Source organism: Coturnix japonica, chromosome 1 (genome assembly GCF_054131305.1).
Source record: "Coturnix japonica strain WE chromosome 1, WE-NBRP24, whole genome shotgun sequence".
NCBI lineage: Eukaryota > Metazoa > Chordata > Aves > Galliformes > Phasianidae > Coturnix > Coturnix japonica.
This window is the reverse complement of record NC_140663.1, coordinates 175,072,676-175,097,434: the sequence shown is the minus strand read 5'-3', so window position 1 is coordinate 175,097,434 and position 24,759 is coordinate 175,072,676. Positions and strand designations below refer to the sequence as shown.

The following is a 24,759-nucleotide window of genomic DNA, read 5'->3' as shown; positions in this document are numbered from 1 at the left end:
GAGTGGGTTACACCATCTTATAATGTGTATAAGAGAGGTGACTGGTCACAGATGTGACTAATGCAGGACCATCCTCGCTGAAGGCTGGGCAGATTCTCCTCCCTTGGAGATTACTTGTGAATAGCTGCCTGTTTACAAACCACTCTCCCTTCTCACTGTGAGTTGAGTAGTAGAATATGACCTTACACAATTACTACATATGATTTTCTGGGAATGGAAGTCTCCTGCAAGCTGCTGGTTTGTCAACCAGACATCCATCTAGTTGGCATTTATTTGCTCCCTGCAAGGTCAAATGTAAAGGAACAGAAAGGATGCCTAAGAAGAAGGAAGAGTGAGGAATAAATAGCGGGAGAACTGACTTACCTGTCAGGAGTGACTGCTGAGCAAAGATCTTCCCATCACAACCTTGATAATATATTGCTTTTAAAGCAACAAAAAGGGGAGCAGATGGGAAAAGAATGAAGAAGAAGGAAAAACAGAGAGAAGGAGGTAAAAGGAAACAAAAAAAGAGGAGGGGGAGAAGAGGAGAAGCTCTTCCTTTTGCGACATATAGTTTTTGTATATGGGATATGCTTATCATGTCAGTCATATACTCGTGTGACACATCTCCTCTTGCCTTTGAGTTACACGTTGGAAATTTCCAGGCAGTGAGAAACAACTCAAACTTTCCAGTTCTGAATATTGCCTGCAGTCCCCAACAGTTAAAATCAAACCTCTTCAAACCCTGGGGTGCTTAAAAATCTAGAACAGTAGGCACGTTTCCCAGCCTGTGACAATCTCTGTTTAAGAGATGTAGCTTTTCCTTCATGTTTGCTCTCAGCATTGACCAATAAGACATTTAAAAAGAAGGAATATTCAATAGAAATACAATTCCATTTTTGACATGAGATTACAGTAATCTCCTATTGCTATACTTCAAAGGCCTTAATTCTTGGATTAATGTCTCTTGGTCAGGATTTATTTTTTACATGTTGGACATTTTATTCTGTTAAGAGGAATTTGTTTCTTTGGTTCTAAAAGTCTTTGCAGAGGGGAAGGCTGACTTATGGGACAGGTGAAACTGGGCATCCAAGTTTGCCAAACAGATCTGAAGCCTTTTACATCTACAGAATTCTACTGAAGGAAATGGAAATTCCCTGCATGTCTGAAAAGCAGATTATCAAAGTGGAGATTCACCAATCATCTACACAGTTCTTTGTGACAAAATTATAGCTTGTTTTATTATTATTATTATTATTTAATGTTTGTTCAGTGAGGGAAATAAAAGCCTGTCAGTCCTGTTCTGTCAATGTGCATGTTGGCCGTTTGGCACGCCTTTCCAACATGTTCATTGTCTTCTAGAGCACCGGGCAACACTATCCCATTCCATCCACAGTGTCATAAGCCACATCAGTCTTCAAAGGATCTGTTATCTAATTAACAAAATGATTTAACTGAGTATCAGTTACAAATATGAGCAATTTGTGAGGCATTATCATCGTTAAATGATGCAGATTGAAGTCCTCATGTAAGTAGATGTAAAAAGTGAAGTCGAATTGACAGTAATAATGTGACAACTCAACCTGCAGAAAGAACCACTTACTTCAGCTCCTGGAAAATTTTCATCCCCAATGATTTCGTGAGGAAGAAATGAGGCCTGTCTTTAAGCACACACTCATTTACAACTTAACAGAAACAACTCAGAATTAGCCAGATACTTGTTCTCACTACAAACTCCTGCACTTATTAAAATGTGATACAGTTGCCTCTTCATCTCACTCTCCATTGATTACCAGTATTGGACAACTGGAGGCAGGATGTTTTCAGGTAAGAGCTTAAACTCTGGCGCTCCTCCAAAAGAGAAGATATTGTTGTTTTCTGAGAGACTTTGGTCAGATACGAGGATGTCTTGGCACTATTCAAACAATATAACATCTCTCCTCTGACGAATCTGTGTCGTGGTTTGGAAAAAAGCAGTGTTCCAGAATTACAGGCCACTGCTTACGTAAGGGTTCTTGGACTAGACCCTAAGTATTCTATAATGCAATAGCTTTTTAAACAAAACAATACACAGAAGTCAGTGCTTGGGCCTATGTGCTCAAGAATTAGGAAGACGATTTAATTACTGAAACTGTTGCCAAATCACACTTGCGGTACTTGCTTATAATTTTGCCTTAATCTTTCGGAGCCAGCTTCTTAGTTGGGTATTTTAAATTAAGCAGTCTCAGGGAAATTAATTATCCTTAAATGCCATAAAATGTTAGACTGAGGTCTGTTTTGGATGTTTCAGGGAGCCAGCAGACACAGCTACTTCTCGAAGAGACCGACAGATATTAATTTTTAAAATCTATTTTTAATGCAGAAGCTGGCAAAACTGGGTACATTTTGTCCCAGGATACAGACACAGCTACCACTGATTTCAATGAGATTCCCACAGGCAGCGAAGCAAGAAATTTGGCCCCTGGCTCAGTTTTCAGTCAGTAAATCTTTTTTGCTGTCTAAAATCTTTCTGGTTGGTTTGAGAAGGCAAGACTAAAAAGGGGAAAAAGGCAGCTAAGTCAGCGCACCATGTTTGGCCTGAAAGATTTCATTTCAGACTGAAAAAGACAACGTGCACGGGAGCTCATAACTCCAGCATCTCCAATGGCTTTTCATCAACAAAGGAAATGGTGAAGCAAAGCCTGTGGAGAATGTGAAAACGGAGTTTCAAGAGGGGCGACTCAGAGATGTACTCCCAGTCATATGGGAAGACTGAGGCTGAGGGATTAGGACAACTCCCTTTTCCAGAACCTACCTGCTTGGAAAAGCCTATGAACTAAGTTATGAACTAGAACAACTCAGTGCAACCTTGCTACACCCTCAGTATGTAGCAAAGATGGATCTTCTGCTGTCTAGTATGGTATGCTTAGCGGAATGATGTTGTAGGATAGCAGAATGCAGCAGCTGATCTCTCCTCATTAGGTAAATTAAGAATAAGCCTTTCTGAAAGCTGTACTACAAAAGCATCTGCTTGATGAGGCACAGCTAGAAGAAGGCTAAGTCTTTTCAATGTATTGACTAATTTCAGTTTCTTAAATAGGACATTGACTTATCCCACTACACAGGATGAGAAGGCATTAAAGTAAAAAAAAAAAAAAAGAAGGAAAAAAAAAAGGAAAAAAAGTCAAAAACATTTTAATCTGTGATCCTAACTCTGATTTTAAATGAGGAAAATAACCTTACAAGCAGTTATTAAAAGATGGTATTTTCAGTTTATGAAAGAGCAATGTTCTCTTCTCCTAATCCAAATAAAAAGACATGAAGAATGATAAACACAACTCTAAACACCTGCTCACAAACCGATCAGCTACCTATACAGAGGTAGAGATGTTTCATTACATCCTTAGCGCACACAGTCAGTGCTGTAAATTACTAAAGAGAACCACCCACCTGGTTTCCAGCGGGATGTTGCTGTTCAGTAACCAGTTGTCCTGAGCGTGGGCTGGTTCTTGAGTGCTGGCTGGTTGTTCCCCCGACAGAGAGTGGTCTGTGGGAGCTGGGCTTGGGTTGCTGCGCGGAGTGAAGTTCCCTCTGTTCAGGGAATTGATGGAGGCTGCGTGATGTTGGTTTGGGGTGTGAGCATGTGATATTGGTGGTGGTGGAGTTCGGAGTCTTGAATGATTTTGAAGATTTGGAGGATGATCTAAAACAGAAGTGAAATATTGTTAAGGTTCAGGATGTGAGCAATTCCAATCTACGCTCATTTCTGTGCAGGCACTTTTAAAGTGTACAACGGCATGGATGCCACATATCTTAAATCAAACTAACATAGGCTTGTTCCATATGTCCTAATCACGCTTGCATTGATCCAGTAGCTGGCTAGATAAACATTTTGGTTTCATGCAAGAAAGTTATGAATGCTTAAAAGACTGCAGTAAGGCTGTTCTGACAGCCAGGCTAACTCCAACAAACAACTGCAGGTTAGAAACTGCAGTCTGTCTGTGACACTGATTTGTGATAAAGCATGAAAAATACAACCAGCCTGGAGAAATAACACTTAAGAACAATTTTATGATGGATATACAGCTCCCATTGAAGTTTGTTCTGCCCGTGTTCCCCAAGAACTTTCAATAGTTAAGCCAACAAGAAGACTGAGAACACATTTAGTCATAGACTGAGTTTAGAGAAAGCCATAAAACTGTGTCAGGATTATGCAATTTAACAAAATGCAGTAGTTTGTATTGTTAGAGATGTACTCAAACTGAGTAAAAAATGCATGTGGCATAAAAACTGAGGTGTCAGGAAAATAAAGCAAAGTATAATGAAGAAAGATGTAAAGAAAGCTGATATAGCTGTTTTCAGTAAAACTCCAGATATCATTATTTGTTAGCCAAGAGTTCGAGGAAGGTAGATTGAAGAAGGCAAACACTCAGGAAAAGACCAACTTAGTGCTGATTACCGTGGTGTTTTTGGTTTGTATCTAACTACTTTCACATGTTTTCTGGAAAAATAAAATAAAATAACATGTTTGATGGAATTTAAGGGAGACTGGCTCTTAAAATACTGATATGGGATCCATTAAACATTCCTCTTTGGTTTTAGTAGACTTCAGCTTGTAAGTTATTAATATACAACAGTTATCTGATGTCCTATCTGAAAAACAAAGGTATCAATCTAATACTTCCCAACTAGACTTCAGTATTATGAAAAACTAACATCATTTACTCTCTAATTAGAAAGCTCAGGAATCTATATACACAGTCATAAGTTAGAGTGAGTGGTGACAAAATTACCAGGACATTTAATGACAATTCTGACATTTGTATAAGAACTTGGATTCAGGAGGAGAACGAGGGAAGCATTTACAATATCTCTACAGCCTCTTGGATATTTAGGCACAAGGTTAAAGATGTCTGAGATGCATCCCATCCCTTCCTTCCTCACCCTACGTTAACTCAAACAATCACATCATTAATTATAGTCAATTATTCCAAAACCATAGGGTAGTTGAGGTGATACAGCAAAACAATGGGAAATATTAATTATGAAGGTGCCTCTTATCTACTTAAAATCATTCAGATTGGAAAAGACCACTAGGATCACCAAGTCCAGCCCCAACTCTCACCTCAACCTTTTTAATGCATCCCAGAGAAAAAGCCTTGTCTAAAAAGGAGCAGCCTCCCAAAGGCTCCCAAGTTCAGCTATCCATGTCTTTATTACAGTGATACCTGAGATGACTCCTCCGAGAAGACAAGAGAGAGAGGCAAACAGGTGAACTTCTGACTAAGTGATAGGTATTCTGGGATGTTCTCCTCCTAGCGTTTGTCTTTTCCTACTGAAGCCCCATTCTTAGACTGAGCCAGAGCCTGCCACCAAAGACCTGTTATGTAAATTCCAATTTACTCCCTATTACTGCAGACACATTGCAGATGCTATTATAGATAATGCTTTTGAATCAAGTAAAATGTGTTATTTTCGTGCCTTATTTGCATACCCTCTGTGATTTCATTGCTAAGTAGAGACAGCACATTTATCCTACTCTGGCCCATGTGATTTTTCGTAGGATTTTATTGCTTATATTTCTTTTTATGACATGTAGGTAGCTTTTCCTCCCAGAATATTCTTAATTTTATTCATGTACAAATTCTGAACACTTATGTCACGTCTGAGCATCGCTGCACTTAATATACCTTGACTGGGATTAGCAGCTACCTCCCTTGCCTTATGATCCTTTATTTTCCTCTTCTCAAGTGGAGGAACATCAGAAAAAAAGGTGCAGATGAAAGCAGAAGACATGAAATCTTCCTACTGACAATTATTGCAGCTCTGTAGTATCTTCTTGATGCAACAAAACTATTGAGGTGGTAAGCAAAGTCCTATGGGATTTGCAAAAGACATGGAAACCCACAAAGTGAATTCATCCTTAATTTCCTAAAACTGAAACTGTCCCTTCATTTGAATCTGCTCTCTTTAACTTCTTCCTCACTTTCTGAGTGATGGTGAAGTGTATGGATGTATGGTCCTGTGGGAAGCTGAACCTTAATGCTGGCAGCAGCGGCTCTTTTACATTGTGTATGTGCCTGTATCTTAAACACTGGGCAGTCGTTCAGGTTATCCTGCTATATATTATATATAAACACTGCATAGCTGCAGATACTTAGGCAGAACCATATTTTTACAGATCCTCCCTTTACATAGGTGGGATAGAGGGGAAGTCACACTGAGCTTTCTGCATTTAAAAGCAAACTTCTGTTGGGACAAATAATTGCAGAAATTCAGAGGACTTTCTAGAGAAGCCAGATCTTGTGGCCTCTGCACACAAAGCATTAGATTTCCCAGCATTTTAAAATCAGTTATAAGATGGTTAACTACGAATACTTGGAGGTTATCCTGCTTTACTCATGAGCAGACCATTTTCTGCATCTTCCTCCTTGCTGGAGGTCTAGTAGGCCTTGAATCAGGATAATTTCTTAAAGCTTAAATATGCTGTAATGTGAATAAAACAGAATGATTTAGCAGTTTTAAGAAAGAATTTCTGAAATTACTGTACCAGGGGATGGTGAAAGATTTGTTCTGGTCTATTCAATGAGAAGACCATCACCTACCGAGAAATTCTGGTCTTGAAGGGACAGCAAAAGAGATCTTAGAATCATGGAATTGTGAAGGTTGGAAAAGACCACTAAGATCATCTAGTCCAAACATCAACCCATTGCCAGCATGCCCACTATCCATCACCAGCAGAGGAGTTCTCACAGCCTTGGATACCAGGTGGCAGTGATGTAGGGTCCCAATGCTAAAGTTCAATATCTCTAGTAGATAGCTAAGCACTGCAAAAGTCTAAATAGCTTAAGAGTTTAATTCACATCCCTGAAAGGTTAGTTTCTCTAACGGCTCTTCAAAGTGTGTCTCATATGAAATATGCATTCAAACGTACCACTGAAATCCTGACAGCGAAAAACACACACAAAGAAATAATAATAATAAATCAAGTTGCTCTTGTGTTGCTTTTTTGTTTGTTCCTTGACATTAAAATGCCATTGACTAACACTGGCTTGGTAACCACAGATGAAGCAAGACTGAAAGATAACTCAGTTAATGAAGCTTGTACTTGGAAAATATTAGAGAGAAATCTGTGAATGAAGAACTGAATAAAAGTGAACCATAAAAAGATTGCCAGCGAGGAGCTAATATGACAAAATTTGAATAAAAGCTCTGAGCTTCATGTTCCTTTTCCTTAGTCCTTCTATGAGCAATACTGCTTTGAAACTAGTCTATGTAACAATTGCACTTTTTGATTCATTAGGTTTCGGGATTGTGTTCAGGGCAAATGTGCTAACCCCAAAGTTAAAAATGCACCCATCTTTTTTTCTTCCCAGCTTGCTCGGTGCCTCCACACATTTGTCATTGATATATTTGCTGTATTCTGATGGCCTGATGCCTGACCAGTGTCTGGGTTAGACAGAGGAAATATTTCTTTTTACTCACTGTGTGTAAAACCAAGCAGAATGAATCACTCGTTCCTCCCTTGAACTCAGACTGCACAGTAGCTGTGATGACTACAGTGGCAGTGTGACTTTGGACAGTTGTACCCACACAGAAATCCCCCACTGCAGAGGAAATAAACTGTTTAAAAGTAATTCACTTCTCCATTTGACAGCCAGGAAAGCTAAGAGCCTTGCTTTGGCTCCAAGACCACGCCTCAGCCAGATGCACATGGAGGCTCACAACCCTCACACCATCAGCCAGCTGAAAATACCTCCATAGCCTCTCTGTTCCTTTGGGTGCTGTTGGTGATGGGAACCAGGTGGCTTCCACCTGTTAATCAGATGGACCTCCTGAGGTCAGGTGTGCTATAAAAGACTGAAGCAGGTCTTCCCCAGCACCTTTTAGGGAATGTTGAGAGTTTATACAGCAATTTGTTGGAATCTCCCTCTTCCTTGAAACACCTGACACTGTATACACTGGGACAGCTCAATGATAAAGCCACCAAAATGGAGATAGAGGTGAATCAGTTCATCAGTATCCAGATGATGTAGCTGCATGTAGATGTCAGTTTTCCCTCCCTAACACAACTGCAATTAGTGCAATTTGAAGGTCTCTTTCAGATTCTGAATGACTGAATTTTTCCTTTAGATGAATATCCACAGAATTGGTTTTCAGACTGGATTCTCCTACCGTCAAGAGGAGTGCTTGTACCTTGCTGTGAAATGGATCTTTTGCCTTAACAACACATTGCACTGCTGGTTTTCAAAACACTAAGCAACAAAATGAATCATAAAAGCAAACAGGAAACCGATGGATCATCTCCATGAAGCAGCAAAGCAAGAATTGGAAAGCTACCTTGATTTTTTTCTCCTCTGTCTCATTTTAAGCAGCAGCATAAAAGGGAGCTGCTATTCCTCCAAGGACTCCAAACAGAGAAAAGCCCAATCCTCAGTTTGAGCTGAAACCCAGAAATGGACACATGCTGCTTCTCCAAACTGAGCTCTTCGGGCTTTCAATCTCAATCTTTCCTGTACCTCTGTTACTTTACCACACTATTTGCACAGACATGCAAAGCCTAAGAACCTTTCAATGTATTTACCTGTATGGTAAATCTGGGGCTGTAACTAACAATACCTAAGCTAGACCTTAGGGTGGGTACTGTGTGTAAAAGAATCCAATCATTCTTTGTCTTGCAAGCAGACTGTAACTAGGAGCACGTGGAAATGGAGGGCCTAGAAACCAAAGAGCAATCTTCTACTTTGCGACAGGTCTAGGCTTTTATAAGCTATGAAGACTTCATTCTGAAATACTTAGAGGTTTGATCACTGCCGTGGCCCACAGCTTAAGTAACTTCATTTGTTTAGATGAACTTCATCAAAAATCAGGCCCACCTAATGTTATACATGTAGAAACTAGCTGAAGCTTTTCTCTAGCAGCACAGATTAACACTTTGCAGCTTTTACTGCTTATAGAAAACAACAGGTGCACCAAATCAAGTCCAAACAAGCCATCTTCTCAGTATTTTTCCCATCTAATGTGTACAGTACATGCAAACTTCCCTCTCAAGTGCCAAAGTGCCTTTGCAAAAGCAAAATATTGACTTTTGGGGTTTAAATCAATTTTGTACTTGATGCTGGGCTGTCAAGCTTCGGCTCTACACCATCAACGAGAGCTCTGGGTAGTTGTTCTTTCATTAGCATGCATCTGACTGAATTGTACACCCTGCAAGTAATGCTTTTAAAAAGGTCCGTGTCACTGTCAAAGGATGCTTTGCTGACTTTTAACCTACGCTGTCCATTACTGAAGTTAATAAAAGGGAATCGCAGACCACTAAAAACAAGGCAGAGGCTTCCTATTCAGACACTGCCAGTTTATGAAGAATCATTACCTTCAACAGGGCAAGGTAAAAACCGAATGCCTGGCAGAGTGTAAATGAGTTAGTTAGAACTGGATAACATATTTAAGTTCTTAAATAAATTGCTTGTAATATGAGAAAGTATCTTCTACAGTGAACATCTAAGCAAATTTGCTTGCAGATCTGGATACCTAGGATGGATTTGCTTCTGATATTACAAAAAAAGGAGCAGCTCTGTTGACACTGATACTATAGTGTGGATGCAGTGGTAAACATTGGAGGCTCAAACCACTCAATTGCTGGCATTTATATGCACATGTAGTGACAGGATGAGGGGAAGTGGCTTTAAACTGGAAGAAGACAGTTTCAAACTAGATGATAGGGAGAAATTCTTTACTGTAAGGGTGGTGAGGCACTGGCACAGGTTACCCAGAGAGGTTGTGGATGCTCACTATCTGGAAGCATTCAAGGCCAGGTTGGATGGGGCTGTGAGCAATGTGGTCTAAGGGGAGATATCCCTGCCTTATCCCTGCCTATAGCAAGAGGGTTGGAACTGGATGATCTTCAATGTCCCTTCCAACCCAAACCATTCTATGATTCCACGATTCTAGGCATACAAGCTGCTACAAGGTACAGCACCTACATGCAAGGCAAGAAAATCTATTGGCTTGATTGAAAGAGTATAAGTGTGTGCCCTGAACCTGAGTTGCTGCACTTGTCAAATTACAGCAACAAATGCTTCTAATCAGGTGGGTGCAGGTGCAGGTGGGAGCTTGCAGCTCCCTCTTTTTGAAGGAACTGATGCAGAAAGTGAATATTTCTGAATACGTGTACATTTACTGAAGTGTGTTCAGTTCTCCGTGCTTTATATGTTGAAGTGTATGCTACATAAACCCTAAAACTCATCTGCAGTCAGTCAGGATACTGACTGTGTACTCTGTGACTGAGGATTAGGTGATGCTTATGCCACCTGGATGATTACTCCTCACCAGGCTCCATTCAACTCATGCAGGCTCGGCACAAGCAGCTGGGTGCCACCCTGCCCACGTAAAAGCCCCGGAGGAATGGAAATAACTCTCAGATTTGCTGCCCTCCACTGCACATTTAAGAAACGTGACTGTTATTCCATGTCAGGTTATTCTTCTTGAAAGAAATGCTGCATGTTTCTCTGATGTTTTCCGACTTCAGGTACAGAGGAGCTCTTTTGTACACAGGGGATCATCTGGTTTCCCTGCCTCTGTTGTGTGACTTCCATATAGATGGAGACAAACATAAAACCACAGTTCAGCCTTGTCCAACCAGACATGATTACACTGGCAAGTTTCTGAAGAGTTTGAGTGAGACAGCTCCTAGAACCACAGACTATCAGCAAAGGGCGTCTTTGGCTGCAGTAATAGCAAATAAACACAAGGTTTTGCCTGTACAGTTCTGACTAACAGTTTTGGTTCTTTTTGTCATATACCTACATTGGAAAAGCTTTGACATACACACTTGATTCTTTTTGGCTTGTTTGATTCTTGATTCTTTGGCTTGTTTCTTTTTTAAAATTAAAAGGAACAAGCAGCCTCTCTTTTGCTCACGCTCTTCAAAATCTACGATTCTAAACTGCTGTGCTGTTGTGACTGAGCTACACATCGAAAAGGGACTGACAGATCCCAGCTCCAACAGCAAAGCTGACTATTTATAGCAGCTGAGTGAGGAAATTGTCTGTTTTATATAATTTTTACAATGTTGGCACTGGCAAGCAGCTCGTGATCAAGAGACCATCCTTTTGCAAACCCAAAGCGATAAAGCTCACATCCAGTTCAACTACATGACAGAGCCCGGTGCTCACCCCCGTGGTCAGGGTGAGAGATTAATATGCTGCGAAGCACGTTAAGGATTTACTGTAAGGTTAGCTTGGGTTTGGACTTACAAGGGGCATGCAATTCCCAGAGCTGCTGGTTGTTGTGCAGCACAGACATCCAAGGGAGGGTTTTGTCCCTTTCTCTTTCAGTTGTACATGTCCTGGGCTTGTGAATGAATCAGTCTCTGGAAACACACAGTTCCATTATCTCACAGCAAAGCGCTTATGGAATGTGACACGATGTGGTGCAGCACAATGCCAACAAGCACTAATGCTTTTAATTATTTACTCTAGAGAAAGAAAGGGGGAAATTTCATGTTGGCTGCAGCTGAAATAAACTGCTTTATGTCTTCGGTGGAGAGTTTTTCATGCCTTTGGATCAACTTCTCTGCACGTGCTGCCAGCCGGGTGGCAGAGGCAGCAAACAGGAGCACTGAGGAGTACAGAGCCCGCTCGCCACTTTGTTTTGTTACCCTCCCTCTGATTCTGCCCTCCTTTTAACTCTATTTTGCTGCCTCAAAGTTGTAACAATGCCATTTCTGCTAAATACCTCCAAAGCCCAACATCAGCCAGTGACAATTCTGACAGCTGCGGCTGACGTGACGCCTGTCACCATGATTAATACCTCCCCTGCCCCATCCACTGTGCGCACAAAAGCTGACTGATTCCCTTTGGTGAAAACCATGGGTGCACTTAAGTGTAAAATCTCCGCACAGGTGGAAAACCTTATTCCCTTTGGCATAGGAATCTGATTTGTGAGAGCTGGGCTCCATGACCTTTCCCTTCAGGTTCTATTTGACATTCTCTGAAGCACGACAGCAGAAGGCTGCGCTCCAAATAATTCTGAAAAAGACATAAAACTTTTATATTTTTATTAACACTTGAAGAGGCCACTAAAAGAAAATCAAAACTATGAATCTGTCAAGACACCCCGGTAATGCTGTACTTTGTTCACAAAGCTACCGTGACAGAAGGGCAGTGTAGTTTACTGAATGGTATGTTTGTTCATAACACCTCCGTCCCCTAAATAACTCAGCACCAATTAACACAGGTCCTTTGGCAGCACACTTCTGAGAAGAAGCATTTCTGATGGCCAGCCTCATTTGTCACATTCTTTTTGCTTTTCTTATACATTTGCAATATAGAATCATAGAATCATAGAATCATAGAATCAGGAGGAAGTTCTTCACCCAGAGGAGGGTGGTTACGCACTAGAACAGGTTGCCCAGGAAGGTTGTGGATGCCCCATCCCTGGAGGCATTCAAGGCCAGGCTGGATGTGGCTCTGGGCAGCCTGATCTTGTGGTTGGTGACCCTGCACATAGCAGGGATATTGAAACCAGATGATCATTGTGGTCCTTTTCAACCTGGGCCATTCTATGATTCCATGATCGTTCTATGATATGTTTCATAGAATGAATGGCTTAGGCTAGAATTGACCTTAGTGCCCACCCAGTTCCAACCTCCTACCACGAGGGCTCGCCATGCATATTTTACAACCAAGCCCTGAATTAATAGCAGTAGCACAGACCTCTAAAGCAAGGGGATTAGTTTGTTTAACAGCTTGTGTTGGAAATGCATATTCCTAGCACTAGCTGAAGTCCAATATTAGCTGAAGACTCTCTGAGCATGTGGCTGCTCAAGAGAGTGACAGTGCACTCAGATAACACTGTGGCACGAAGCGTGCAACTTTAAAGCTCAGCCAGATTATCACAAAAGATGAATCTTCGAAGGTTCTTTTCATTACTTTCTGTAAGTGCTCTTGACATTCTCCAAAGCAGTTTAGAAGCTCCCTAGAAAAATGTCAAAATAAAGTAATAATTTTCTTATAATATTGCTCAACAAAATGTGAGCACGACATGATTTAGAAATTAAGGTTAGCAACTTCTAGAGACAGCGCACGCATACACACCTATATATTACCAAGAGCTTTGCTGTGATGAAAACAATAAACAGAAATGTCACGTGAGTTGTCAAAGAACTTGAGTTAAAACAACTGGTTGCTGTGGAGAGGGGATTTTACACGACCTTCAAGTATCCTAACAACATACATTTCAACTATATGTGAAACTTCTGTTCCAAACACTGGTAGTTATTCACTAAGCAACGCAATTTACACCGGCTTCACACTTGGAAGCGTTTGCAATAAAATTTATACGCCTTCTAACTCTTTTTAAACAGCACAAATCAAGTTCAGCACTAAGTCGTATTAAAATACTGCCTCACTTTTTTAGGGACAATCTTGTTAAAAGCAACCGGCACGATTCTGTGAGGGTGACAACATTTTTTTGATTTAATTAAAGACATGATCGTAAAGACACACTTTACTATCTGTAACTCTGGGCCTCCAAGTGATAAAGGTTTTCTTTAATTCCCTTCATAGCCCCACTGCCTCCTCTACCCCCCAGCTGAATGATGTACGGTCTGGAACTGGCCCATCGTAAACCACAGGCTGTAAATTAACCCATGGGATGGAGAGCTGGCTGGAGGCTTTTAGGAATGCCAACGTAACACATGCTGTTCAGTCCACTGCGAGAGGACTTCTTTCAAACTAAAAAGCAACAAAACATTTCCAAAGTCGTAATACAATTACTTTATAACAGGATTTTGATGAATACTGAAGGGATCCCTGTCTTGAATTTCATAGAATGTGTTTATGGATAGAACTGTGGATTTATTATCTTTACCCTAAATTGTCCTAAAGCACTTATTTAACAAGTTGATTTCAAAATCATAGGAAAGAATCATGTAAGCCATCACTAGAAGGCCATTCTGCCTGATGCACAAGGCGACTGCTATGAGGGATCATAGCAGTTCACAGCACATTAAACTCTTTACAAGAGTAGATAATAGCAGGACGGGGAAATAGTTTTAAGTTGAAGGAGAGAAGGTCTAGGTTGGATGTCAGGGGGAAGTTCTTTACTTAGAGAGTGGTTAAGTGCTGGAACAGCTGCCCTATGAGGTTGTGGATGCCTCATCCATCCCTGGAGGTATTCAAGGCCAGGTTGGAGCGGGCCTTGGGCAGCCTGGTCTGGTATTAAATGGTTGGTGGCCCTGCCTTTGGCAGAGGGGTTGGAGCTTCATGATCCTTGAGGTCTTTTCCAATCCGGGCCATTCTGTGATTCTGTGAAGCCCCGGCTGTTCTGAAGACAACAGCAAAACTTGAAAAGTAAGGTTGGAATTTTACAACTCGTCTTCTGCAAAAAAAAATACTTTAATGCTTGATGGAAACTTTAACACTAGAAATCAGGCAGGATTTCCTTTGTTCTTCAGCTGCAGTGATCTAACCACGACAGTGACAGGGATGTGTACCCTGTTCTGAATCAAACAGCCCATCTTCCTGTCAGTGTTGCTATTTGGAAAGAAATGTGCAGAAACTCCTGCAGAGATACACTACCTTGATGTGCAGCTAAATTCCTGTACTGTCAATACTTGCCTTGATCTGAAAGGTAACTTGCTAGATGCCAGCAGCAGTTCAGTGCACAGTGTGGGCAGTACATGGCTACTAGAGAAAGTTTTAGAAGATGGTGATGCACTGAGATTAATCGGTGATTGATGCCTCACTGCAGAACAAATGTGCAGAGTTTGTGGATACAGTAAGGAACATTCACCTTCAGCAAGAAAAAAAACATCACATTGAAAAATTAGATAGTTCCTATCTAGCCAAAGAAGAGAAAGAATGAGGCAGGGAAAGGTTAGCCCTGAAGAAAGGATCATTGAAAGAAGGACCACATTCTGTTTTTCTCTTCTACAGTTTTTCTTCTGAACAATCTATTTTCTTCTGAGCTAGTCCTGAGCTTTCCCCATTGGTTGGATCTTATAAGTCAGATAAACCGGGCGGTTGGAAGTAGGTGCTCCATTTTCTCTGCACTTCTCTACCCAATCCAATTTGTTATCTTGTGGAAGACTCACAAGCAGACTGCTCCCTGAAGTCAACCACAAACCCAAATCTGATGGGATCTTGAAGGCAAACAGCTCACAGAGAAACTCCAGGCAGCAAAGAATTTACACCCTCCATTTCTCTTAATTTACGGTAGCAAAGCTGCCAGTTACAAACCCAAAAGCTTCCATGTAATTACACAGCATCTCATGAATGAGTAAAGTGATACTTAGCCTATTTGGGAACTGATGCTTTTAAAATAATCTATGTGGTGTACACTGAGAGCCACAAACATAAATAACACTTTTTTATTGCGTAGCAACTTTCACCCTAGACTCTCCAAGTAATTTATAGCATTAATTAGTTAAGAGCATCTGATAACAGGACTCCATATTAAGATGATTATGACTATAATTAAAGGTAATGAAATGATGAAAAGACCTGTGCTTGACTGGAACATTAAAACAGTCAACTCCAAAGTAACAAAAACAATGTTGAGAACAGCCAAAGATGTGTGACTAAATCCACACGAACTTATAGATTTCATTTCTCAATGCCAACCCTGCCACCAAGCACAAATATGTGTGTGTAAGATCAGAAAGATTTGGTAGAATTTTTGCAGTGGTACAGCAAAGAAGTTAAAGGTGGCAATTAAAATTGGATGACTTGAGCTCGAATGCTTTATGTTTCAAAGTGAAAACTGGTTTGGTTTGCAGTCATGTGAATTCTTCAAGATACGTTGTCTTCTGTGGTTCCATCCTTAATGGACACATTACACATGCATTGTTAACTCTCGGAGATATATTTGCCAAGATCAAGGATGTACCTTAAATAAGCTTTTGGGTCCTATGTGCCATGCAGGCTAGCTGTTGCTGGATCCGTCTGTAACTGCAGAATTCAAATGCAATATGGTGCTCTTGTGATAGAGCAGGACTCTTTGCATTGGGAGGACAAGAAGAGATGGTTAGGAGAATTATGATGCATTCTTTGACAAATGTGTCAAAATGATAGTTTATCTATCTTTATTCACCCCACATGCAGACAGTGTATGGTCTCCCTCAGGTAGAATGCTACCTCTACCTAGAAAGGTTCAAAACTTCAATAAGAGAAAAAGACAGTGGTGCTTACTGTCTCAAATGAAGCTCCTTTTTTTCTTTAGGTATCAGTGTATGAGCTCAAGTGAAGTGACACATCACATAAATGTCCTTCAGTGGAAAATGAATCTTCTTGTTCTTCTTCTACAAGACTTAGGATTCCTATGTGGCCATTCATAGAAGACAGCATGAGGTCTATGATAAGGGAATTTTCTAGTCAAATGGCCTCCTTGTAGTGGAAAAATGTGTAAAAATTGTGGATGTAACACTATGTGTCATCAAAACTACGTACTATGGTCACCAAAGTTCATAATAACACTGAACTTATCTGCAGATCACAGAATCATGGTACCATTATGGTTGGAAAAGTCCTCAAAGATCATCTAGGCCAACCACTGACCTGTCACCACTATGCCCACTGCCCACGTTCCTCAGTGCCACATCTCCACTTTTCTTGAATACCTCTAGGGATGGTAACTCAACCACCTCCCTGAGCAGCCTGTGTCAGTGCATTACCACTCTTTCTAAGACATTTTTCCTAATATCAAACTTCAGCCTCCTCTGGTACAACTTAAGGCCATTACCTTTCATCCTATCACTAATTACCTGGGAGAGGAGGCTGACCTCTACCTCACAACCTCCTTTCAGGGACTTGCAGAGAGTGACAGATAAAGGCATCTCAGCAGCTGAAAAGAACAGTGTGGTTCCATAGGGAAAACTACTTTGAAAAAGGCCACTAGCGAACATGCTAAGCTTTGTGATTACTTTTCTGATACTTGATTGATTTAGACATATATAGGTCTCTCGACTTCCTCTTTGACATTGACCATGTAGGTCAAATGGGGGAGCTCCCAATGAACATTGAGGCACACTGCCCTGTAATGTGTTGTGACACACAGATGCAGATCTCCAGGACAGGAGAATCCACAGTATTAGGCTGGGGTCCGTCAGCTGCGGTCACAAACATGCTGCAAAGAAGGTAGAGATTGTTGTGACTGGAAGTCAGTGAAATGATATCTGGAAGGTTGACTCGGTGCTTAGCAGAGCAACACAGACTCTATGCTGCAATCTATTGTAGGCAGGCTGCTGTAGGTTTCTCACATAAAACAGTTGGCACAGAAGTGCTCGATGGTTGGAATACAATGCAGGGCTGTTATCTTGTGCTACAACCTACGTACCAGAGACAGTGGGGTTTTAGTTCCGAGCTAGGTTCAGAGTTCTGCCAAGGAAAGGGAAGTGAGTGGAGTATCTCCCAAGCCACCAGTCAGCCAGGGCAATGTTTTCTGAACTAATACAACTGCAGAAAGTCATCAGACAATATCTATGCTAAATTCCATTGAGATATCATGGGTCAAATGTCTGCTTCTACATCAACATCCAGAAAATGCACAGTCTAGGAGTACTCCAAAAAGAAAGAAATGTGGTTTGTTGTTTTTTATCCATCATTTCAGATGCTGATTTATGTTACTCCTACTCCCACTATCTTGAAACAAATAATGTGACTGCTGGAGAAACTTAAACACATGGAGTAGTCATATTCTTGTCTTTTGGCTACTCCAACTTCCTTCATCTAATTTATGTTACTGAGGTTGTCAAGAAGAGAGTGCTCTCTTGACAAATAAGAATGAATGCAAAGGAGCAATCAACAACATATATAGCATACAAATCTCTGTACCTAGCCTCGCAGGGACTGGAAACAAGTTCAGATTAAGATAGAATATCCCCAAGGATTTTACACCTATAAATATAACAAACTCCATAAAAACACAAAGTGTGAAGCAAGCATTTCATCAAAAGTTTATTTTGGCTTTCAACAAATAGGAAAATTAAAACTCCTGCTGCCCACATGAGCTTGTGTGTCTGGCTATTTCTTGATAGATAAAGTTATTCGTGGCATATTAGAGCCTGTCAGTATGTTTAACTAGGGGGGGAAAAAAAAAGGACGTATCACTCCTACAGGAGATCTAAACAACTTCATTACAGAAGCTGTGAGGGAGTCACAATACATTAGGAAGGACAAACGTAGTCTGCAATGTGGTTTTGGTTCTTTCTACACTGCTGACGTACCAGAGGAAAGCACTAATTACACTTGCTTGCGCTGAATTTTTTCTTCTTCGGAATGGATTACCTCGTCCTCCCCTGAATCTAATGATTTAAATTAGAATGAAATCGCCATCTGATGGAGGTTAGAAGTTACCCTTGAAAAAAAAAAGACATCAAACACAGCATTATAAAAAATCCCCTTTCCCTATTAACTGCCCTTCCAGAACTGTCAGAACAAGTTGGGAGTGATGCGATCTAGCAAATACCACAGCGACATAATGTACCACACATTGCAGGAAATGCCAGATACATTTCCTGTGGCTAGATAAGTTCAGTGATCTGGATCTGGATCAAATATGATCCTGTTTACATCAACGTAAATCCAAACTAAATTCCACTGAAGCCAAGGTATTAGTTAGATCAGAATCTCTCTCGCTCTATTTTATATTATTACATTCTTAGGCATACTCTTATCTGTCTCCTTTTCCCCTTGCAGACACTCCAGTTGTGCTGCCCAGACTATGAGGATCATCCAAATGAAACTCAGATGTTATGGTCCGAAACTCTTCCAAACGTTTCTGCATCAAACTCAGTGATTTACAGTTTGGGTGGAAAAGATCAAACATTTGTGCTGATTATTTTTTTCTTTTCTTTTTTTTCATTAGCACTAACTGCATGAGAACTCAATAATTAACAGACAATTGCCATGGTAACGTATTAAGACCAAACCTGAACATCATTAAGTCGGTGGCAAAATTTCTATTAGCGAGTTGCTCTGCATAGCCAGTCCCTCTCTCTACTCACACAGGTCTGTAGGTGCTGGCCAGTCCTGCACTTTTTGCCTACTCTGGTTTTTGGGAGGTCAAGCTGAATGATGGACCTTAAAGAGAATTTCCTATTAGTCAGATCCTTGGTTTCATAATATAGAGGCTGTTACAGCAACTACAACTCTCTTTTTTTTCACTCTCCTCTTCAAATTCTCCCTTTAGATATTCCATCCCATTCCACCCATAGCATCACTCAGCTAAATCACTCCCAGTTCCCATGCCTTTGCTTCATTTTCATTGCACAGACCACTGAAGAGCTCATCAGATCAAGGGGGCACTGAAAAAGCTTATCTAGATATTGCACAGAACACATAGAAAGTGACAAGAAAGAGATCTGATAGTAAATAGTGCAGGAATCAATATGTGCCAAGGAATTAAATTCATGTAATTCTGAGATGCCAAAGTTGCTGAATACGATACATTCTTAGGAAGGTGGTAAGTGTATATGCTAACCTCAGGTTGATGTGTATCTAATTGCATTGCTTTCTTTTTGCAGTGTTGTGTAACTCGTTACCATTTGAATAATACAATATTGCCGTATGAGATGAAGCAAAACATGATAAAGCACAGGCACCAAAGACCGGGAGCAGTCGTGACCTTACAGCATAAGTGCTATTTGCCTCGACTGACCCCATACATATTTTCTGATTTATTTTTCATAAATTTCTATTTTCTGCAGCCCCCAGTAGCTTAAGCATTATATAACCAGTGCTTTGAAAGCTGGGAGAATTAAAGGCTCCCAACATTTCTTTCCTTGTAGATTATTTTCTTCATCTGCATGATCTTAGTGACATGCATAAAACTCATGCCCCAGATTTTAATGACGGTGACCTTTGGGAGTAACAGTTGAGTCAATACCATATTAAACATGAGCCTGATACTGTACTGCGCTTCTGCTGCTATAGCCTAATGAGAGGGTGACAACTGTAATTACCAGTTCTTTCTATGAGGACTCCTAGTCTGGGGAAATGCAAGGAATTTGGGTGTGCTATAACTTTGTATGACCAGCACAAGTGAAAGCATTCTATTTTCCACCAGTTTCAGAAGTCATCTGAAAGTGTTTGAGAATGCATCAAGGTTTCAGGCATTCCAGCAATGAGGACTGCCTATATGTACCAGCAACTTCAGCACTTGGAAAACCATCATCTGCAGTGCTAAAATATTTTAATCGACTTTTGATCCAGTACTCCAAGTCTGTAATGACAATGATGGAATTATTTTTAGCAAGCACTGAAAGACATTTTAAAAGGTAAGGCCCTTGAGCAACACTGTTTAAAATAAAACAACAAATGGGTACAGCTTGCACACACAAGGGAAAGTGCAGCTGAAAAGGAATTTGACAAGTGCTGCTGCAAGGTATTTCTTGGAGATGTTAAATGTCCCCATTCCTGCAGAGTTTGGGTTTTGTTTCAACATCCATTTGCTATTCAGTGTCAATGTGCAGACTAATTGTTTGTTACCATGGCAGTTTTCACTGCGGAGTTATTTCACATACTGCACCATATTTTATACTTACTTGCACAGTTATTACTAGGTCTGACCAGAGGACAACTTGATGGTATAATGAATTCTGTAGGAGAGAGAATCTGAGCTGAGGCGCACTGAACATTAGCCTTTAATAAATCTGCTAAATTCAGCAAGCTGGTGCTGGTGTAGATCATATGTAAGTTGGAACCACACGGTGTTTTCATGAAGGTACTCACAGCTGTAGGGAAGCAGACCTGTTCCTTGAATGTGGCAGAATCTGCACTGGGAACAGCCCTATTGCCTTCTTCACCTGGTTGCTGGAGGAGAAATGAGCTCATGCAGAGAGCTTGGACACTGCTGATAACAACATCACAGAACGGCTTAGATCTGATGGGACTTGAAAGCACATCTATTTCCAACCTGTGCCATGGGCTGGTTGTCACCTACCAGCTCAGGCTGCCCTAACCCAATTGCAACACCTTGCACGTGGCCTTTTTGAATATCAGCAGGTTCTGGTGGGCCCACTTCTCAAGCTTGTCCAGGTTCTTCTGGATGGCACCAGATGGGGACCACGTGGTGACCACATGCAGCAAACAAGAGGCTCAGCCACCCTGGTGATGGTGGGCTGGATTTGTTCATCATCTCAGATGTGTGGTTTTTAACGTACTCTTCCTTAACAAAATTAAGTAAAATGATTAGATTTGTTTTGTCACTGGATGCTTTCTGCTCATCATAGTTACTACTACACCGAAATACCTTGCAGACAACTGAGACAACTGTCCCGATTATCCTCTCAGCCTCTCTTATCCAAGCATGCAAACAGCAACAGATTTTTCTTCTGATCTGCTACATTTGCAAGTCACAAAAAATAAAATATCAAAACCAAAGTCCTCCAGAACTTCTGACTGAATTTTAAGCATAAGTTGAGATTACTAATAGAAAAGCCAAGGAAAAACAGCCACAGTGATGCTAATATAGTCAAATGATTATTTGAGTACAAGTCACTTTCAGAGTAGCTCGCTATTATAAGCCAGCTCTCTTGGCTCATTCTAGAGATAGTGGAGATCCAAATGTCACTAGACACAAAGCTGGCAAGCACCCTGAAGCCACCAGGAGGACAGGAGTAGCTGCAGGGAAGGTGACGTGGCACTGGAAGGCTTGCTGGGAATTAGATAAGGACAGGGTCTTAGTGGTGCTTTGGAGCTTGTAAGCAAGAACAAGGCAAGAACAAGTTAAGGAAGAGCTGGTGATAAACAGTATGAGCCACGAAGTGTTGAGCAGGAAGAAGGGAATTGTCTGTAGGCAGAAAAGCACAAGCAAAAGAAGTCTAGAAGGGAACAAGAGAAGAAAAGAAAGCAAAGCAAAGCAGCGTGGACTGGAAAGCTCATTTGGTCATAGGCACTGTGGAGTTCCTGGCAATATTCTTGATAGCTGCACACCTGTGACTTGAGGCAGCCATCAGCACTAACATCTGCACTGCCAGATTCCTACCCTTTGGGAAGATAAATCACCTATTTTGAAGGGAAGCACTTTGAATAATAGTATAAATAGTGCTGTAACTCAAGGTCTTATTTCTCTGCTGTATTTCATCAACTCTTCCTTAAGTATCATCTCTCCTATGCAGAGACACAGCTCACATTCCAAATCTCTTAGAACAGGAGTGTGGGTCAGCTCTGGAAACCAAACTCTCCTGCATCAAAATCATCTTGATGGACTTGGCTTCAGGAATAAAAAAAGGGGAAAAAAGTGTTTCTTTTAAACATTTTAAATAACACTTCTGAACCTGAAATGTCATTTTCATAGTTCTCATTCAATGCTTACTCAGTCTATGGAGTCTTAAGCGTAGCCTCCTTTTCCCATACTCATTTCAGAACTATGAGACTGGCAACAGCTGGGTTTGAATTTTAGAACGCTTTGGTTCTTTACGCAATCTGCTTTCTTACCATGCAGATTCATTAGTATTGGTATTTGCAGGGATCCTTTCAGCAAAAGGATTATTGGCAATACCAAATGACTGCTACTTTAACTACTTTCTTAATCTATGCAGTATCTCAGCACTGGATGTGTGGCTATTAAGCACAATTCACTCACAGAGAGCTCCAAATAGAGAATAATCTCCCACATACTCATTTCTGCAAGTCTGCAGGAGCAGGTCTAAGGATCATTAGATGCCCTGGAGTTTACAACCTTGCCCTTTGTTTCCCTTGCCTGAATAAACATTTGATAAAGGAAAGATGAAGACGTTAATCCTGAATTTGTATCTCAAGACATGCAGGGGTGAAAGAGAGAGAAAGACAAAGATCTGGCAAGATTTTCTTACAAGGTTATAGGAAAAATAATCCAAAGATACTAATCAGGGGAATTATCTCTCCTCTTATCTAAACAGCTACTTTAATGCAAAGTCAAGAAATAATTGGTCTTTCAGGAAGACTTACGTCTGCATAGAAAGAGAGATATATAGACTGCTCAGCTGGAAAGAAAACAACCAGCACACCATGGGGCAAGCTTCAGCAATGTAAGGAATGTGGGGACAAATCATGGATAAGATCAAATGGCTCCAGAGATTCCTCCAGCAATTCTCTGCTCATTAAAGGGTCCGAGCAGAGGAGATGGCAGCATGAGTCCTCATCTCACCACTTGCTGATGGGGACCATCCTCTTGGGCCAAGGCAAGCTATTCAACCTGTGTAAATCTTTCCATCTGTGCAATAGGTTAATAATATTTACTGACACACGTCTTTGGGATTAAGACATTATTATTTTTAAAGCACTTTGAAGATGAATCATGTTATGCAGTTGCTAAATATTATTATTACTGAAAACGTGACATATTGTTTGAGTTAAAGAAAATAGTATATCTTTATCTTAAGGAGCTTGTCAGTGCGTAATGAACTGAAATTGTGATTGCTTAATATAGTTACTGCAATTTCTAGTCTGAATGTTCTGTATTTATTGTTTGCATTGCACTGACGTATATTAAATTAACAAGATTATACTGTATGATTGCTCTCCCCTTGAGACCCTTAGGAAATGAGGCTGTCCTAGTGAGCACAGTGTTTAAATAAATATTATTTTACGTATTAAATGTGGACTACAGTGTTTCTGTGTCTTTGGATGTGTTTTTAATGCTATCTAATTTTGCATTATATTTTAAAGGAAACCTCATTGCTTTGAACATTGAAAACAGAAGGATACAGAGTATACAGAAACAGACTGCAGGAAGCAATCCTGCAATGGGAGATGAAGGGACCAATTGTTCTGCTTGATCTTTTCTTCCCTGAAGGTCTATTCTGTGCTGCACCATTCCTACCTTATAAGAAAACAATATACAGTGGGGAAAACACTGTCCCTGCTCATGTGTGCATTCACAAAAGCATTTCCTGTTCTTCTGACAGCACTGAAAGAAGCACACGTTAAAAACCCATCGCCCAGTCCAGTTTTATACAAACGTGATGGCTGTTTCTGCACACACCTTGCACGCTGCTCTTGTTGATGGGTTGGTCACTATTATATGTATTTTCTGCCATAGCTTCAGCCTCCAACACCACAAGAGATTCAGGAAAAGGTTTTTTACAGTAAGGGTGGTGAGGCATTGACACAGGTTGCCCAGAGAGGCGGTGGATGCCCCATACCTGAAGACGTTCAAAGTCCAGGACTCTGAGCTGTGGGTCTCCCTGTTCATTACTAGTTGGACTAGACAGTCTTTAAACATCTCTTCTGACCCAAATGGTGTTATGGTTCTGTTACCTGCCCAATGGCCTGGGCACAAACAGCCTCAGTGCAAGTCACACCAAGTCACCCAGCCTTGGGACCATGCAAAGTCCCATTGCAAGGCTGGACAAACCCAGGGTGGAAGCATGGCAGTGTTGTACAGACACACTGGTGGCAGCTGCAGCACCCTGAATACAGCTCAGCCAGGACTGAGTTTAATGCACTCAAAGTCAAATGCTCTATTTCCTAGCTGAAACAACACTGTTATCATACCCCTGAATTTGTGAAATCATTACTCAAAGCGTTGGTGGTTTCCATGCATGTTCTGGGCTATACTCCACAGCTTTTTATTTTTATTGAATAGAATTCACTTACCTAGTTACTCCTAAATGAGCACCACATACGCTGCGCTCAAAGCAGAGGTTAGAGGAGCCAGTCCTTGGAACATAAATACAGAAGCCTTGCACCTCCGCTCTTCTGTAAACTCAAAGCTCTGTTTTGCTCTTGTTTTAGAAGCTTTTAAGGCTGCAAATAAATCTAGACCACCCTGACACAGCTCCCGCTGCAGAAGCCATTCATCTGGAGTAAATTCAGC

General features: G+C 40.9%; 1 protein-coding gene across 22 annotated transcripts in view; it reads right to left on the bottom strand.

The window, feature by feature from the left end:
- Window positions 1-24,759, bottom strand: part of TENM4 (teneurin transmembrane protein 4) — a 1,507,827-nt gene that overhangs the window by 210,500 nt on the left and 1,272,568 nt on the right. For all 22 annotated transcript variants that reach the window (XM_085509480.1, XM_032442260.2, XM_015852440.3 and 19 more), the window contains one exon: window positions 3,409-3,661. In XM_085509480.1, coding sequence (XP_085365606.1) covers window positions 3,409-3,661 — 253 coding nt within the window. The remainder of the gene's footprint in view (window positions 1-3,408; window positions 3,662-24,759) is intronic.